The sequence below is a fragment of the Arachis stenosperma genome, chromosome 6, assembly GCF_014773155.1.
Source record: "Arachis stenosperma cultivar V10309 chromosome 6, arast.V10309.gnm1.PFL2, whole genome shotgun sequence".
Lineage (NCBI taxonomy): Eukaryota > Viridiplantae > Streptophyta > Magnoliopsida > Fabales > Fabaceae > Arachis > Arachis stenosperma.
Genome location: NC_080382.1, coordinates 106,403,368 through 106,424,044, shown reverse-complemented (window position 1 = coordinate 106,424,044; position 20,677 = coordinate 106,403,368). Strand labels below are relative to the sequence as shown.

Genomic DNA, 20,677 nt, shown 5'->3' with positions numbered 1-20,677 from the left:
TTTTCCCATTGGGTTTTTCTTTAGTAAGGTTTTAACGAGGCATAATCCTAAATGGGCATCCAAGGGGGAGTGTTGTGATAAGAATGGGACGTGGATGCCCATTCCTATGAGAAGCTAACATTCTCAAGATAGATTGTAATTAATAATGTTGAAGAAAGTTAGACTTTCACAAGTATAAATATAAGGCTTGATCAGAAGCCATTTACACAACAATAACAACAGAACAAAAATATTATTCTTCCTTCCTTTTCATACAAATAAATCAATCCTCTTTTATGTTGCAATCAAATACCCTTCTCCTTATATTACTATTACAATTCTTTCTCTTCTTTTATTTTATAAGTATTTTAAATTCTATTTTCTATTACTCTTTACATATAATATTAATAGCAATATTAACCATCTTTATTATATTGAGATAGTATCAAATGCAAATCTCTCTCTCTTTATTTTTAATACTTTTTCTTATCTTTGTATATATATACACAATACAACATATAATATTATTATATATATATAAAAATTATTGAGCTAATTATATTAATAATAGAGTCTTCTATTTATACATCTTTATTTTATATATCCTTTATTTTACAACAAGAAATAAGTTAAGAATTCATACACCAAATTCAGAAAAAAAAAGATATACTAGAATCTTAAAAAAAATTAATATTAAATATATAATATGTATATAATATTAAAATTTAAATAAACTTTATTTTATGTAAAAAATTTGTAATATTAAATATAAACACAATGATAAAAGATTTTGTGTTATATAAATTTAATATATATATATATATATATATATATATATATATATATATCAATCACGTGAAAAGTAAACAAATATATAATAATTTTATTTTGTGCAAAACAAAATTATAACATTAAATATGAAGACAATGATAAAAGATTTTTTATTATATAAATTTAATTTAAAAAATATATATATACTCACTTAAAAGTATAATTTGTTTTTCTTATTTACACTTTAAATAGAGATAATATTTTTATAATATATTAAAATTAAATTTTATAATTTATTATTTAATAATAAAAAAATTCATATCAAGATGACTTAAAATCTTTGTTAAAGTATTTACCTTTTTCATAAAAAAAATTGAACAATAAGTTGTGTAATGATGTTTTTTGGCTTTACTAGGTAAGAGGATTAACTTACAATGATTTCAAGAAGGCAATGACAGTCATCAGACCAAACTTAAAGAAAAGTAAGTGGGAAGAGCTCGAGCGCTGGAATGAGGAGTTTGGCTCTAATTGAACTTGCTTTTAACTCATCCTCTGGTGCATCATCATGCATGAATGTGCATATAAACCTCTATTTACTTTAACGGAAACAAACATGACAATGATATCAATTATCATGGTTGGTAGCTAAAATCATGATCAAATCAGGGTGCTGCTAATTTTATAAACGGCTACCCTAAAATGGAATAGATACTATTATTATTTCAAGCTTCATTTGTACATTTGTACAATTTGTACATCTTTCTAAGGATAATAAATTTGGTTTTTAGGGCTCCATGGTTGTCCATCCGAGCATATGAACTTTGAAACGATTATAGTTGATTTTATTGTAAACCAAGCCAAAGTATATTAAGCGTATTTTCTTTTGGCATTAAACAACTTTAATACTTGTTGATTCTTTATCTTTAGCATGTGCCTTTTTTCCATTCTTTTTTCGAGGAGCAAGTATCCATTTAACAAAATTAATCATAAATATTTATTTGTGTTACAAGATGTGATTAAAGTGTTATTTTTAAATTCCATTTGTTCTTTGAGCATTTTTTAATCGACGTACAATAATTATTTTATAATTTTTAGTATAGGAAATTCTTATAGGTCAGACCTGACAACATATCCCATATACAAGGTGGATTAGATTAAGCATTAATGCTTCTAGCAAGGTAACGATCTCCTGATTCTATATTGGCAGCTACCTTGCTAAAAATTCAGCTACCATTTTACGTTGTTAAGAAAAATGTACACAAGGCAGAGAAGTAAAAAACACAGATTGGCATGATTCAAACTTACTGTTTCAAAGAAAACAGTACTAAATTGTTCCAGCTACAAGAATGTAGCCATGATCATCAAAATGAAACTGAAAGATGGTGTATCACTTCATCTTAGCCTCTGTAAAAAGAACATGGCGGTTAACCCTTGGATCGTACTTGCGAAACTCGAGCTTCTCTATGTACTGCCTTGGCTTCCTCTTCACATAGAAAAATTCAGTCCCAGCAGCAAACACTAGTTTTACAAACATTTGAGCCTTCTTCTTCTTGTCCCCCATTCCTTACTCTGAACACAACGAAACCATTTACTTCAATTTTTTTCCCTCCTCTTCAACAATTAAAAATAAGAATTTAATTATAATGAAATATAAAACAGATTTACACTTGCATTTAATTATATCTCGTCACGTCAATAAAAAACAATTATCTTTTACACCTACCATGTGAATGATAATCCAAAAAGAAGATTGTAATTATATGATTGAAAGGTGAAATAATTAATAATGCACACATTTGCTAAAGTCTATTTTATCTTCAGATCTTTTCTTTTTCTCAAAGACCCTAACTCAAGAAGCACTGATAAACTACTATTTTATGATAAATCTTGTATTTAATTGAGGGATTTTATTAAGATTTTCACCCACTTATTCATATGATTTGCATGATTTTACAATTCCTTCCTAGTTTAGTTCTATGATTAAAAACATGCTTCTTTGGTCTTAGTTTAGCTAATCTTAATCATCTCTTATTACCATTCGATGCATTGATCTGTGTGCTAAGTGTTTCAGGCTTCATAGGGCAGGAATGGCGTAAGAAATGAAGAGGAAGCGTGCAAAACTGGAAGGAACACAAGGAATTGAGGAGATGACCAGCGAGAAGTCACGCGGTTGCATGGCTCACGCGACCGCGCGAAATGGAAGAAATCAGAGTGACGCGTTTGCGTGCCTGACGCGACCGCGCGGACTGGAAGCTGCACGAACGACGCGAATGCGTGGACGACGCGCACGCGTGGTACGAAAAATGCTGAGTGACGTGATCGCGTGGACGACGCGGCCGCGTGACGTGCGCGATCTGCAGAATTACAGAAGTCGCTGGCAGAAATTCTGAGCCGCATTTCAACCCAGTTTTTGGTCCATAAATACAGATTAAAGTCAGGAAACATGCAGAGACTCAAGACAACACTTCAGATCAGATCATAATTCACTTTTCATATTTTAGATGTAGTTTTTAGAGAGAGAGGTTCTCTCCTCTCTCTTAGGATTTAGGATTAGGATTTTTAGAATTTAGAAATATTTCTTCTTCATCTCAGGTTCAATGTTCTTCTTAGTTATTTTCTCTTTTATTTGTTTAATGACCATTCATGTTATGATTTTCTTTAATTGATATAAATTGAGGTATTTCAGACTCATGATTGCTTTTCCCTATCTTTTATTTAGATTATTTACTATTGGCTTAGGTTGATTAATTGGTGACTCTTGAGTTATCAAACTCATCGTGATTGATAATTGCTATTTTTGCTAATTGAATTGAATTCCAATAACTCTAGTCCTTTCTTAGGAATTGACTAGGACCTGAGGATCAAACTAATTAGTCCACTTAACTTTCCTTTGCTTTAGTAAAGGTTAACTAAGTGGGATTAAAACTCAATTCTCATCACCATCGATAAGGATAACTACGATAGGACTTTCAATTTCTCATATCTGGCCAAGAGTTTATTTTACAGTTATTTATTTATTTTACTTGTCATTTAACATACTTCTTCCTTACTTTCAAAACCCCCAATCTACAAAACTCATAACCAATAATAAGAACATACCTCCCTGCAATTCCTTGAGAAGACGACCCGAGGTTTGAATACTTCGGTTTATAAATTTTATTGGGTTTGTTACTTGTGACAACCAAACATTTGTAAGAAAGGACTCTTGTTAGTTTAGAAGCTATACTTGCAATGGAAATTTATTTTAAATTCTAAACCACGCAAAAATTCTCTCTTCAAGCACACTTTGGAAATTTGATACAGCAGCAACATAATACCTTTAAATACAATAATTTCCTATGAAATCAATGTACAATAGATAATGAGTTACACAAGATACCACATCAAATCTGAGTGTCTTGCGGGGAATATCATGAATTTGATTATGTTTCCATCAAACACAGAGGCAAACGGTAATTTCTATTCTATTTTTTGTCTGCTTATTTTTCTTTCATAAATTATAATCATTTGTTGATAAAGAAAGAAGAGCTCCTGTCAAGACAATGCTACAAAATTCCCGATTATAAATTATAGATTATAGAAGAAACCCTAGCATTACAATAATAGAATTGTGAGAGGTATTAGTTTATGGTATTAATAGGATTCTATTTTAATACATTATATATTTGCAATAGTACGTACCAAGAAATTTGTACCACGCTCTGTCACAAAGTTGTTACAACTCAAATAACAAATATGAAAAAGCCCCCAATCTCCAATTGCCCTGTTATTCTTGTGTGCCTGTAAAAGAGTTATATAAAATTTTTACAGAAATTATAAACCACTTGTTTGAACTTGACAGTACTTCATAAAAAAATTTTTCAACAACCAAAAAATAGTTTAAACAAGACATTCACACTCTCGTACCAAAAGAAATTCAACACTTAAAATTCTATAATCAATAAAAACTAAAGAAAGAATAGCTCTTAACATCACATTACTAGAATTAGGAAGATTAGGATTAGCAGCATCATTTGCTTATTACCAGCAAATTGCTTATTGATTAATATTATCACCTATAACTGAAATCAATAAGTCATTCACAATGTTAAAAACAGCAGCAACACAGCCAGAAATCAAATAATCATTCATAAACCATAACTGAAATCAATAAGGCAGCATCTTTTGAACTCTTAACTCTTTATATTTTATACTCCTCATTTATTTTAGTTAAAAGATTCTTTTTTATGATTGTCTCAAGTTCTATAAATATCTCAAATACTCCTCTAACCTAATCTAAAGTCATCAAAGACCTCAAAAGGTATCTAATAATCTGAAGTATATCAAATGACTTTTTTAAAAGTATTTAAGATTAATATTTAAAATAACTCCTCTTCAGATAACGATATTTTATTCTTTGACCATAGAAATTGTTTTAAAGGGCCTTTTGAACTATATGCTAACATATTTTGATAATTGATGGTTTCAGTGGCTAAGAGAAGGGATGGTTGAATCTTAGCCCCCTTTTTGCTTGATTACACTTTATGGTCTTTGAGGAGACTTTTCTGTTTTTGTCTCGTCCCTAGCCACGAGACTTTTATTTTTGTCTCGTCACTTGGCACGAGATATTTTTGGTTTTAGCTCCTGTGCAGCAGAAACAGAAATAGAGTAGTAGAGAGAGAAAATTACACCCAGATATATCCTGATTCAGCTGCTAAGTGCAATGCAGCCTACATCCAGTCTCCATCACAACAATGATAAAATTTCACTATAATCATCCATATTACAAACTGTAAAGTGCTAACCCAACTTACAAGGAGATTCCCATAGAATCATGAAACACAACATAGATGAACAAAGGAACTCTAAGGACATCTATGGCTTTTTCTTTTAATTTTGCACTCTCTGCCTTTTTTCGCTCTATGACTTTTTCATACAAACCTCACTGTTTGCCTTTTTCCATGAGACTCAAGACATGACAAAATTAAACAGAAAAATACAAAACAGAATACATTGAAGAAGAAGAAAATCTGTAAGCTTAGGTAGCTATGAGACTTCTGTGCCTTGCACTCTCACACTTTCTCCTTGAATCAAACCGTGACTGTTCACCCCTTTTATAGAGAGGAGAAGCCTTCACAGTTGAAACGAAAACCAAGCTTAACTTCTTTTCCTTCACACAAAACCGGTTCGGCCAAAGAGAGAGAGGAGGTAACCCATGCAAAACCCAACATGCAAATACCTCTAGTTCTTCTTTGGTCATCACTCTTCATCAATCCGAGCTCTCCATCCTTGGCTTGCTCTTCAAGATGGATTTCTGGCCTTTGATGCTTCATGATGATGATGGCTTCATATACTCCAATCTCTGCCTCTTCCATCACTTCGCCACTCTAGCTACTTCCGTGGTGGTTGAGTAGAATCAGAGACAAGCCAGTCTCCAAGGATCTCCTCCTTGCTGGCCAAATCTCCTTCTTTCTTATTTTGGGTATGAAGAGCTCGAGATTACCTCACAAAATCTTACCATTTTTGGTGAAAATCTCAGCCACAGCATACTTTTAATTTTTTATGTTTTCTTGCCATCATCATGATGGTCTTGAGACGTATTTTTCTTTCCTTTTGGTAGCTTGAAGTAGCTTCCATGGCTTCCTGGATATTGACCGAAGGAAAGAAAGAAATGAGAGAGAAGATAGAGAAAGAAGAAAAGCAATTAAGTGAATCAAATTAATTGAACTAGGATTGCTTTTACTTTCCTTGTAGATTAGCGTGCAACATTGATATTTTTCAATCAAATCAATGACACTTTCTCTCTCATAGTTCCCATGTATTAAATGAAAATTGAGTGAATTTGGAATCCATCACATGGCAAAAGATGAGATTCGTTGGAAGCATTTTTGCTTTCTTTTTTTCATTGGTTTCGGATCATGCATGTGGAACAATTTGGGCTTGTATCAATAATGAGTAAATCTGGCCCAATAGATGAAATATTTCAGCCATCTTTCATATGCCAAAGATTGAGATCCGTTGGAATGCATGAGGCAAATGATAACATTTGCTTTCCTGATGAATTATTTTCGGATCATGCATTGGGGCAGATAGCATTAATATTTATTTGGACTTGTAATAATAACTCAATCTGGTCCAATTAATATCACAGCAGTTCAGCCACTTAATATAGAAAACATCAAGCAAGGGCTGAATGTATATTTTGATTTGGGCCTGTGGCAATTTCAGCCCAATGATTATATCAATATGAAACCTGCATTACAAAATTATTTTGATTAACACATATTACATGAAAATTAAACCAATAATTTTGTAATTAATTATTTCAATAATGTTTGTTCATCATCAAAATAAATTTGAGTTTTTCAAACTCATCAATAATAAAAGTTTAAAAGACTTGATAAATATTTATAGTTCACTTGCTTCAAAAAAAATTCTTATAGCACGATTCAACCTCATTCTTATACCACATATCCAAAAAACAACAACTGAAATCAATAAGGCAACACCAAACCACACTAACAGCAGCTCTCAAAGGATAAATCTAATAAAAAAAAATATTACCAACAGCACAACAGATTTAATATTAAATTAATTTAAATGCACTAAACATTCTTGAAGTTCATTTTTCTTTCTGTTTAATGAGTTTAACCAGCAAAATTCTAAAAACATGAGCATACTGAAAAGAAAACCCAAAAAAAATCTTTTTTTGGGACTTTAGGTAATTAAAATTCAAAAATGTAGCAGATCAGATCAGACTTCATTCAAACTTCAAAATTTAAAGAGGAAAAAAAAGTAGAATAAGCAAAAATCAGTGAAAATAGCAGAATAATTTTCACAAATCCATAACTATCAATAATTTCAACAACACAAAATCAATTATTTGATTTACATTCACAAATTCACATTCAGAAACCAGTCAAATACTCAAATCACTAAACAGAGCATAAAAGGAATAACCAAAAAAGTAAAAGCAGTGCCACTAACCTTCGACGGACAGCAGGACGGCGAGTGGAGAGACTACAGCGAGCGGCGAGCGGCGAGGGGCTATACGACGGCGAGTTGCTCCAAGCCTCGAACAGAGAAGCCAGTGAGGATGAGGACGACGTGCCGAGCTAGGAGACAGGGCCTGGCTTCGGGACAGGGGGAAGGACGCAGACGCGGAGGCGCCGACAACCCCGGACGGCGGCGGCAGAACCTTTGAAGAAGCTAGGGTTTAATTTTTGTTTGGGGATTTTTTGAGATCATGAGAGTGAACTGGAGGAGACTAGGAGCACGACCACAACGCAGCGAACGATGGCAGTTTTTCACTCCCTGCGGCGGTGGCTCCTGAGCTCAATGGACGGCGGTGGTGCTGAGTCTCTCATTACGGCGGTGGCGGATGCTATAAGAGGGTTGAGAGTTGAGAGTTGAGAGTTGAGAGAGGGGTTTAGTTTTTTTTGTCTATATTAAGTTGTTTGTTCAGCCCATAACAATAAAAAAATAATAATAAATAAATTTAATTTACCTGATAATTTTTTATAGTAGGTTATTTTTTAAAGAGTGCTGCACTCTCTACTTTATTTAAAGTGCACTAGCTTTCGTCTTATTTTTTTTGTATCAATATTAGATATAAGTTTATTTGTTATAATTTTTTTAGTGGAAGTATATAAGGACATAGTATATGAAATGTAATAATTCAATAGATATTTTTAAGAGAATTTTTCATTCTCTTCAACAATGAGAATAATTTATTTTTCTCTCTCTTACTTTTTTCTTGTTCATCAAACCATCAACATCACAGTTTAAACAATTTAAAATATGAGATTTTTTTCATAGTGCAATGAGCGTAGAGAGTAACAAAGCTGTGAATCAAATTGAAAAAAAATTGTGAATTGAGATCCAATTATTGCCAATTTTGCCATTTTCTTTCTTTTTCCTAATTTTTTCTTTCGACATTTTCTTTCCCCTTTTCTTACCTCTTCTTTTAAACTCATTCAATAGATTCTTTCTTGGTCAACATAATTGTTCCGATCAATGAGTTGGAAGAAAGAAGATCTGAATTCTTATTACTCTGTGATTTATTGATTTCTCAAAATGACGAACATGGTAAAGAGATCCTCGAATGGTGATTTTGACAACCAAAGCAATACCAATCTCCTCCATCAACTCACAAATCTTCAATCTCAAATTCCACAAGTCGAATTCAATATCAATCAAATTCCTGTTTGTATTACTTGATAAATAATTAAATTATTATATAATATAATTTTTTAAATATAAATATAAATATAAATATATGGGTATGTTTAAAATCAGTCCAATCATTTTGTGCAAATTAGATGCGCCACCTTTGATGAATCATTAGATTTTATTGAATGAAAATCAAAGAATGTTATAAAAGAGGAGTACTGATAGACTTCATAAATATAGAATATATTAGTATATACATACATAAATACATTTTAATATAGAATATTTTAAAATTGACAAGTATAATCTTTTATTTTAAAATAAATATAAAATATATAAATACATACAAAAATATTTTTTATTTATTAAGATTAATTATTATATAGTATTATTTTTAATTACATAATATAAAAAATTAAATTATTTTATATTATTTAAAAATAATTAAATTATTTATTAAAAATATTTATTAATAGTTAATTTTATTAAAAATATATTATTGTGTGACATAATTTTTTAATCAAATATTTGTAAACGTGTATTTTATTTAAAATAGTATATATAATATTATTTTAACCAAATTAATTATTATATAATATTTAAAAAAATGTGTAATATTTATATGTATTATATATAATTTGAAAAAATATTTTAACAAACTTAATTTTAAAAATTTTAAACGTATAATCTTTTCATGTATTATATATCACAATAAACGTAAAAACAATAAACATGTGATATCACAATAAAAATTTAAAAAAATAAAAAAAGTTAATATTTTTATGTATTATATATAATATTTTAAATAAATTTATTTTTATAAATATTTTTAAAAAATTACATTATATAATAATATATTTATATTTCTGTTACATTAAAAAATTACGTTAAACTATTTCATTTTATATTACGTTAAAAAACTATTTCTTTTTCAATTTATATTTCTGTTACGTTAAAAAATTATATTATATAATAATATATTTAGAGTATGTCTAAAATAAACACAATAATTATGTGTTTATTACATATGATATATTTATATAAACCATTAGATTATATTAGATAAAAATCAAAGGTGAATATAAAAGAAGAGCATTGATAGACTCTAATAAATATAGAATATCCTAATATATAGCTAAATGCTTCAAATGACAATATTTTAATACGTAATATTTTAAATGGTAACAGAATCTTTTATTTTTAAATAATTAAATATAAAATATATAAATACAAAATATATGAATATTTTTAATTCATTAAAATTAATTATTATGAAAAAAATTATAATATTAAAAAGTTATATTAAAATAATATTTTAAACTATAACATAAAAATATAAAATAATTAAAATTTTATTTATATTACTTGACAAATAATTAAATTATTATATTCAAAATTTATTAACTAACTATTTTTGTTAAAGATAATATTATATAATATAAATTTCCATTAAAATATTTTAAAAATATAATTTATTTAAAATATTATATATAATACAAAAAATATAAATATTTTTTATTCATTAAAATTAATTATTATGTAAAAAAAATTTTATAATATAAAAAATTATATTAAAATGATATTTTAAACTGCAACATAAAAATATAAAATAATTAAATTTTATTTTATATTACTTGATAAATAATTAAATTATTATATTCAATACTTAGCTAACTATTTTTGTTAAAAATATTATTATATAATATAATTTTTCATCAAATATTTGTCTAAATATAATTTATTTAAAATATTATATATAATATATTAAAGGTTAAATTATACAGTTAGTCCCTACACTTTTAATGAAATTGTAAATTGGTTTCTATAGTTTAAAAGTTTGTAATTGACTCCCGGAAGAAAATTAAAATTTATAATTGGATCCCTACCGTTCAAACACCGTTTGATTTAACAGAATATTCGAGTTGCACGTGTTTAGCAGTAAGGACTAATTTGCAATTTTAGTAAAAGTATAGGGACTAACACTATAATTTAACTATTTAAAAATGACCAAAAAATCCCTAAACCACCCCACCCCCTCCCCAGCCCTCTCACTATCACTTCTCTACTTTGCAAAACAGAGAAAAAAGAGGAAAGAGCATCATGAATTGAAGGAACACATTGCTCCTCAACTCTCCTCCGCCTCCAACCTTAAATGCAACAACTTTCGACTGCTCACAGCATCTTTAGCATTGACGGGATCTTAGTCATCATCGTGCCGATTATGGAGGAGATGGCTGCCGTTGTTGTTGTTACCATCTCAAGTGCTGTTTGGTTTATTATTATTATTATTGTTGTTGTTCTTGTTGTTGTTATTGTTATTGTTGTTGTTGTTACCTTCGATGATGGAGGAGATGGTGGCTGCAATAGCGACGGTGAAGTTAGGATCGGTGGTGACGGCTGCAGTGATAGAATTAGCCAGGGATGGCGGCTGTTCCTGTAGTTGGTTAGATTCCCAATTGGGAAGAGGCAGTAACTTGTTGAGGCAATTGAAGGCCGAAAAATTTTGATTGATTATGTAGGGCTTGAGTCTCAAAATTTTGCGGGTGACCTTGAAAATTGGGTAACTGGAACAAAGGGACAATATTAAGAGGATGATGATGCCTGATTGGAAGAGTAGAAGTATTATTAGTATTATTTGATGATGATGAGTTTTGTGTGAGATCCAATGTGACAGTTGAGAATGGTGCCCAAGCTGAGAGTGTTGCCATGCTTCAAGAAGTAGAAGAAGTAGAGCCCGATGGAAAAATAGCTCTTACTAGGAGGTTTGGGTTTATGATTCCATATGCACTTAACATGGAACTTGATAGTAAAATGGTGGCAGCTGCTGTGGTGGTTGATGCCATGGCCATGGCTGCCAGTGAAGAAGGGAGGGGAAGAGGGGAAGAGAAAGGATAATGGAAGAAAAGTGGACATTATGGTAAATGTGTATTTTTTGACAGTAAACGTTATTGAGGATCTAATTACAAATTTTAATTTTTTTGAGGGACCCAATTACAAACTTTTAAACTATATAGACCAATTTGCAATTTCATTGAAGGTGTAGAGACTAACCGTGTAATTTAACCTACATGAAAATATTATTTTATAAATTTTTTTAAAAAATTGAATAAATAATATGTATCAATTACATATATGAATCATATATGTGTGTGTAATAGTGACTAATATAAGATTGATATATATTCTTTTTTTAGACTCTCTAATATATATGTCACATCATAAGTCTCTCCTCTAGTCTTTCTTATTCATATTTATTTTGTTGTAATATTAAATAGATAATAATTTAAAATTATTTTTTAAATTTAACATTATAGTTTCATATATATAATATTTATAATGATATATTTATAATCAAAATATTTTTTATTTTTCAAATAATTTTTTTTATTTTTTTAGTGTGTGTTTGTGTAAGAAAAATTGGTGTACAAATATCTTTCACAAAATAATTTTCATTATATATAATTTATTAAAAATATATTTTGTTAAATCTAAGAGTAAAATATATAATTTTTTAGTTTTAATGTAACAAATTTAATATGTTATTTGATCTCAATGTTATTATATTATTATAATAATTTAATATATAAAAAATTAATAGATATTATATATATTAAGAAAATTACTACATATTTTATCATATAAATATGAAAATTTTTTGTTTTAAAAAATATAAAATAGATAGATGCAAAAATATAAGTATTTTTTATTTATTAGGTTTAATTATTATACCATTTTTTTAAATATTAAAAAATATATTAAAATAATATTTTAAACTATAATATAAAAATATAATAAAAATAATTATATTTATTTAGTAAGAATACATAAAGAGTACATAATATATAAAGTGTAATAACTCAATAGAATTATCGTAATATTTTCCTCCAATAAAAATTGGATTAAGAATTTTATTTTCATTAGCAGGCGCTCTCCAATTAAAATGTTAGAGGCCAAGATTGTCCGTAACTATTTTACTTATCAGCAGTTGAATATATTGTGACAAATACTCTACAGTATTTCATGTAAAAATGAAATACTCGAATTTTTTATCTAATTTAATATATATGGATGATGCTGAAGTGTATCCCATGACTTTCTTATGTAGATGTATTCAAGGAAAGATTTCAATCTTTTAGGAAGTGAATTAACACATTTTTAAAGGAAAAAATAAGTTATTCTTATTATTGAAGAGAATGAAAAATTCTCTTTAAAATATCTATTGAATTATTACATTTTATATATTATGTACTCTTTATGTACTTCCACTAAAAAAATTATAACAAATAAGTCTACATGTATTGATAAAAAAATAATCTAAATTAAAGTCAAGAGGTTCATCAAAAGTAAAAAAAATTATGAACAATTCTCCCATAAATACTATTGAAGTTGACGCATCTAATTTTTCTCTCTAATAATACCCGGATAAGAATTTTGTTCCATTGGGAATAGAAATTATTTTGTTGATGAAGATTTTGAATTTTTAAAATTATAATGGGATAGTACAAATTTAGATGAAAACAAATTACAAGCCTATGTACTAGACTATATGGCTGTCATCAAAAGACTTCCATCATGCAAATATGTATATAGAAGAATTTAAATGGGATAATTTTGCTATATATAATAATAGCCGTTTGTTGGGGGTTGTGGAAAAATCGTTAGAGGCCGACACTACACGACAAAGGTAGAAGAAGCGATATAATTTGTATTTCGCTGCTAAGGTCATTTAAAAGTGTGTTAATTCACTTCCTAAAAAATTGGAATCTTTCCTTAGATATATCTATAGAAGGAAGTCATGGTATATACTTTTGTATCATCCATGTGGATCAAATTATATGGAGAAATTAGAATATTTCATTTCTACATGAAATGCTATAGCGTATTTACCACAATATATATATTCAACTGCTGATAAGTAAAATAGTTACGGACAATCTTGGCCTCCAACATTTTAATTGGAGAGCGCGTGCTAATGAAAATAAAATTCTTAATTAATCCAATTACTATTGATGGAATATATTACGATTGAATTATACTTTATATACTATGTACTCTTTATGTACTCTCATTAAAAAATATATTTATTTTTATTATATTTTTATATTATAGTTTAAAATATTATTTTAATATATTTTTAATATTTAAAAAATATTGTATAATAATTAATCCTAATAAATAAAAATTACTTATATTTTTTGTATTTATCTATTTTATATTTTTAAAACAAAAAACTTCTATATTTATATAATAAAATATGTAGTAATTTTCTTAATATATATATATATATATATATATATATATATATAATACTTATTATTTTTTTATATATTAAATAATTATAATAATATAATAACATTGAAATCAAATAACATATTAAATTTGTTACATTAAAACTAAAAAATTATATATTTTAGTCTTTGATTTAATAAAATATATTTTTAATAAATTATATATAATGAAAAACAAGTATAATAACCCGTGCCATGCACGTGATAAGATTGAAATTATAATTTTAAGTTATTCTATTAAAATTAATTTGAATTATAATAATTTGACTAATAAAAAAGTAACATGTTATGCATTGTTCATTTTTTCTTAATCTAATATTAAGTATATCAACTCTAAAATAATTATTAATTAGTTTTAATAATTTACTTTTTTTCAATAAATCAGACATATATACTTAATGCGACCATAAATAATCTAGTAATACTTTCCACCAATAAATTTTTATATGTTATTTTACCGTGAAGTAAGAACATATCAAAATTAACTTAAAATGAACAACAAATTATTAGAGAATTCTAATGCACAAAGTTCTCTAATAAATAATAAATAATTTAAAGCTACTAATATTTATTTAATACACCATATACTAATACTAAGAGTATTTTTTAAAAAGATATATTCGTAGAAATAGATATAATATGATTACAAATATAACATAAACAAATATGTTAAATAAAAAGTTAAACCAATATGCTTACCAATGCCTTTATTAAATTTTGCAAATTGGAGAATAAGTATGTATTCGGTTGTTTGGTGATCACATAGATAATTGAATAATTGAGTTGTAAATTGATCTCACAGTGTGCACCTTATTTTTTTCCATTTCTAAATAAAAGCAAGAATTAAGTGAAATAAGTAGTAATATATAATAAAAAAAGATAAAATATTTTGCATATGTGTAGATAATTGTTACAAAATAAAATCTTATTGTGAAATATTAAAATTTCACATACTCCAAATCATGAAGATCAATCACAATGTAATGGTCACTTCTTCCTATTTTTGATCTTGATATAAGCTCTTCTTTTTCGGTCAAGAGTCCAATAATATCTAATTGAAAAAAATAAATTAAAAGTATTAAATTAAGGACAAATAAATGAATAATATAATAAATTACTTATAAATTAAAGAAATTTTACCAATTTATTTTATATTAAACGATAAAACTAACAATATATTAATAAAAGGATATACTTTTAAAAAAGTCGCAATACAATTTTAAACATTTGCATAAATAAACTATTAAAATTTATATTATCGATAAAATGATGCTATTATATGATTTCTTTGCAAAAATTAAAATAAAAAAATAATTTTGTGTATATTAATACAAATTAACTACGTACCAAATAAGTTGGATTGTTCATTTGTTTCTTTCAATATATCAACATGAGCAAGAAAATTGAAATTATTGTCAAGAATTTTACGATCATCGACTGTATTTAGTATACGTGACTCCTTCTTAAAAGTTATTCTACATACGTGTGTAGTCAGAATATAAATTTCGCTTGATTCTTCAATCACAAAATCTGAGAAGACATAGACCTTTCCCTCAATCAGTTCATTCTCAAACATCTTTGCCGAATAATTATTGATTGAAAAATGAATTTTATTACACTGTAAAACAAATTAAATATAAAAACTATTAGCACTTATAAAGCTATTAAATGGCACTGTCTTTGATTGCAATGGTTTACTTATCAAATAAATTTAAAATACGAATAAAAAATATTTATAAATTGGACCTAACATCACTTGAAAGAATCATGAAAAATAATCAACTAACTTTAACATCTATTAGAACCATTTTTATGTAAGTCGTCTTGCTCTTGTCAAATTTGGATGAGACTTTCCATAACCTTATAATTCTTGCCTTTATTTTCCAAACTTTTTTATCATATAATCTACCATAAGTAATACTATTAATAGAATCGTAGCTAGCAGCATTAGGTATGAAAAATAAAAAATAGAAAAAGAACAATTTTTGTATTATGAATTCTCTAAATGATAAATAATTATAAAAATTCAATATATATATATATATATATATATATATATATATATATATATTAATTATACACAGTAATAATTAGCCAATATTTTTAATAGAGATACTTGCTACAATTAGGTGAAAATTATGCTATTATATTTTATTAACCTTTATGATTAATTCAATGAAAATACTTACTCAATATATATGTTATCTACATTAATTATATGCCAATATTTCTAGGGAAGAGCTAAAAGAGGAGATATAAAAATAAAAAAATTAATGAATAAAAATAAGAGTAAAAAATAAAATATATTAATTAAAATTTAATTTGTTAAATAATTGATTTTGTGTCCATGCAATATAATTTCATAAAAATGTTATGAATCACAACCATTTTATACCACAAAAGAAATATTATATGTAGTTTTTAGTAGATAAAAATAATTATAAAAATTAATTATTAATATTGATATCAATCACAATATATTATTGATACCTTAATCCTTTTTAAAATATGTTTTACTTTTTAAAATACAATGCATGTACTGTCTATACCTTTATTATTATTATTATTATTATTATTATTATTATTATTATTATTATTATTATTATTATTATTATTATTATTATTATTATTATTATTATCTACTAATTGATATCAAATTAAATAAGTCATCATTAATGTGTGCACCAACTATCTACTAATAAAACTATTACAAATAAATGAGAATTAGAACTATATCAATTAATACAATTAGAATAATTAAAAATATTGATGATTGATAATTAGTTTAATAATGCATTGATATCTCATTTTCATTAGTTGATAATGTATTAAATATTGATTTTATATAATTATAATAAAAATATTTTTCTAAATTAGTATAATCATACATTATTCATTAAATGTTAATTGTAATATAATTATAATAAAGATATTTTTATAAAATAAATTTAGAAGGAGAGAATAATATTTCCATTTTGGAAGAAAAATAAATTCATGAGAAATTAGTACCTCACTTTTATTAGTTGAAAAAAAATTCAATTTTAGTATATTAAGTAGATTTTTTATGTATTAATTGTATATTTAATATTATATGTTATTTTACTATTACTATATGTAGTATTACATACATTATAAAATATAAAAATTGAAGTGATTATTATATAGTTTAGATGGATTAGACTAAATATAAAAATATAAAACAGAATTGTATTATTAAATTTTAGTAATTTTAATTAGTCAATAATTTAAAATAACATAGAAGTGACTATTCATAATTGAATATTTTTGGCTGACTACACTAAAAAAATCGAAAAATGCTCTAAATAAAAAGCTAAATTAACTTTAATATTAAATTTATTAATATAATTTTAATTTTATATAATAGTTAGATAATAGATTAGTAAAAGCAAATGGAATGATGACTTTAATTAGTATTCGATAAAATATTCATTTAGAATAATTTAAAAAAAGTAAAAATATGATATTATCAAAAATAATATATTTTTATGTTTAAAAAATTACATTTAAATAAAATATTTATAAAATATAAAATTTAGAGTAACATAGCTTCATGAACATCAATCGTTAATCAATTATGAACTAAGATAAAATTATAATACAATTTATTTACGAAAAAATAATTAACAATTAATATTAATAAATATAAAAATCATCCAAACATTTTGATTAAAAGTATGAGTGGTTAATTATTAATAATATTTTGTTCATAATAAAAAGTAAAAATATAATTATTCAGATTTAGATTTTAGAAGAATTAACATAATAAGTAACAAATAATTTATTTTATCATGCATATTATAAATTAATGAATCAAACTAATTGATATAATGAATTATAATTAATTAATTGGTATAAATTATATAATATTTAAAAAAAATAAAATGAATAAGAAGAAAACAAAATAAAATAGAAGAGATAGAAGACTACAATAAAATAAATTCAGTGTGAGAGTTTTTTTTAATTTTATATCGCACCTGTTTCAATAATAATAAATAAAAATACGTCAACTTGATATCTAAGAGAAAATGATGAAATAAAATCATAACACAGTTCTAAAGTAAAAGCTTAAATTAGACCATAATATTATTACACAGCACAAATTGAAATTAATTTTACACTATAATATACCACACAAACAGGTAAATGACTTAAGTTTAAACACGATTTTTTTTATTTATGCATACATGATAACACCATGGTTTATAAATGCCTCATGGATAACATATCATATATTGCTCTGAATGATGAGTACAGAAGTTGGAGTGTACTGTGGTGGTTTGTGTCCACGATAGTTGCTTTCTTGCGACGATGCCTCATAAGAAGAAAAAGAATTATTGTAAAAGCTACCGAATGAAAGAGTAATTGGTAAACAAATGATATTTTCTTCTAGCATATATGGTCTTTTATAGTGGTAAAATAAAAATAGAAGGAATAAAATTTTATATTTTTATATTAGGAATAGAATTTGATATTTATCCTAATAAAATTAATAACTAATTAGTGATAATTCATGTATTTAAATAAATAAAATAAAAATATTTTTAAGAATTAATCAAATCAATTAGTTGATAAAAATAATTAGTATAATTGATTTTATTTGATTTATTGAATTCAAAAAAATAAATTAAGAAATAATTGATTGAATTAGTTAGTTGAAATAATTGATTGAATTAATAATAATACACGGGTAATTGAAATAGTTTATATACGGATTTTTCAAGTTATTATTATTATTATTATTATTATTATTATTATTATTATTATTATTATTATTATTATTGGATAATGAATAAGAATTAGAATTATATAAATATTTTTAAAATTAATATAATTAAAATGACAAAAAATATTTAAAATCAATGTGCATTATTAATATCATAAGATTTGATCATTTTATGATTAAAATAAAATATTCTTATCATAATTATCACGATCGGTGCCATTATCATATATTATTATTATTATTATTATTATTATTATTATTATTATTATTATTATTATTATTAAAATAATTAAAAGTATTTTCAATTGATATATAATTGATAAGTAGTTTAATAATGCATTAAATATTGATTTGATATAATTATAATGAAGATATGTTTCTAAATTAGTATAATTATGTATTATTCATTAAATATTAATTATAATATAATTATAATAAATATATTTTTTATAAAATAATTTAGAATAGAGAAAAGTGCATTCATTTTGGAGGAAAAATGGAATCACGAGGAATCGACACCTCACCTTCATTAGTTGGGGAAAAACCCAGTTTTAGTATATTAAGTAGATATTGTGTGAAAGATATTTTTACACCAATTTTTCTTACACAAACACACACTAAAAAATAAAAAATATTTGAAAAAATAAAAAATGATTTTATTATAAATATATAGTTATAAATATTATATATATGAAACTATAATGTTAAATTTAAAAAATAATTTTAAATTAATATCTATTTAATATTACAACAAAATAATATGTAATCTACGTTTTAAGTACACATGAAGAGAGAGAGAAAGAGAGAGGGGGGGGGGCGAACAATGAGTGGGGTAGAACTAGGAATGTTCAGAAAATAGATCCTAAGATTTGGAATTGAGAAGAGTACCAACGATTGGAAAATGTTTCTTTCTCCGTTTTTGTCAACAATCTGCCGAATGATATTTCAAAGAAGGAATTATTTCACTTATTCCATTGGACAGGACGAATCAATGACATCTATCTGGGTTGGAAGATGAAAAATGGAATTGTGTACATGTTTGCATTTATACAATATACGACAAAAGGGGGAGCGATGAATGCCATAACTGAAATGAATCATACAAGAATAAGGGGTAAGATTATCAATGTAGGTGAGGCCAAGTACATAAGGGCTATAGGAGGGAAGAACCCTAGGGTACGTAAGGGAGACCTTGCAAGAACTGAGGTGGAGAGCAGGCAACTTCAGAAGGATGAAAGTTCTACAAGAGTGGAAGAAACTAAGAAGATAACACCCGTCAAGGACACCCAAGGAAATGGTTGGACAAAGAAGGTTGAAGTGCCAATAGCAAAAGAGAATTTCGATTGGCTGTTGAGGAGCTTAGTAGGCGGCACGACAAGAGCCATTGACTTCAAAGCGTTACAGAGGGCCATAGTTAAGAACTTTCCTCAGGTCGTTGAAGTCAGGGAGCTTGGAGCATACAAAGCCCTACTAGTGTTTGATTATGTGAAGAATGCAGAGGTAGCATTTACTTTCAAAATGAATAGTTTCCTACAATTCTTTTACAGTGTATGGAGATAGGAGGAATCTGAACGCAGTGAGACTAGAAGAGTTTGGTTGGAATGTCATGGAGTGCCTTTACATGTTTGATCAGTGGAGACGTTCAATAAGATAGGCGGCCTATGGGGAGAAGTAGTCAAGTGTGATGATGTGACGAAGTCGACTTTATCTTTCAGTGTTGGCCAAGTATTAATCGATACTTGTG

The 20,677-nt window shown here is 26.2% G+C and overlaps 1 protein-coding gene and 1 pseudogene across 1 annotated transcript; both read right to left on the bottom strand.

Moving 5' to 3' along the window:
* Positions 1-2,020: 2,020 nt before the first annotated feature.
* On the bottom strand, positions 2,021-2,311 carry LOC130933297 (uncharacterized). The gene has a single exon (XM_057862876.1). It carries the CDS (start codon positions 2,309-2,311, stop codon positions 2,138-2,140), a length of 174 nt encoding a protein of 57 aa, XP_057718859.1. The 3' UTR covers positions 2,021-2,137.
* An 8,847-nt stretch (positions 2,312-11,158) lies between these two features.
* Positions 11,159-11,744, bottom strand: LOC130934371 (probable WRKY transcription factor 31; annotated as a pseudogene).
* Positions 11,745-20,677: the final 8,933 nt, after the last annotated feature.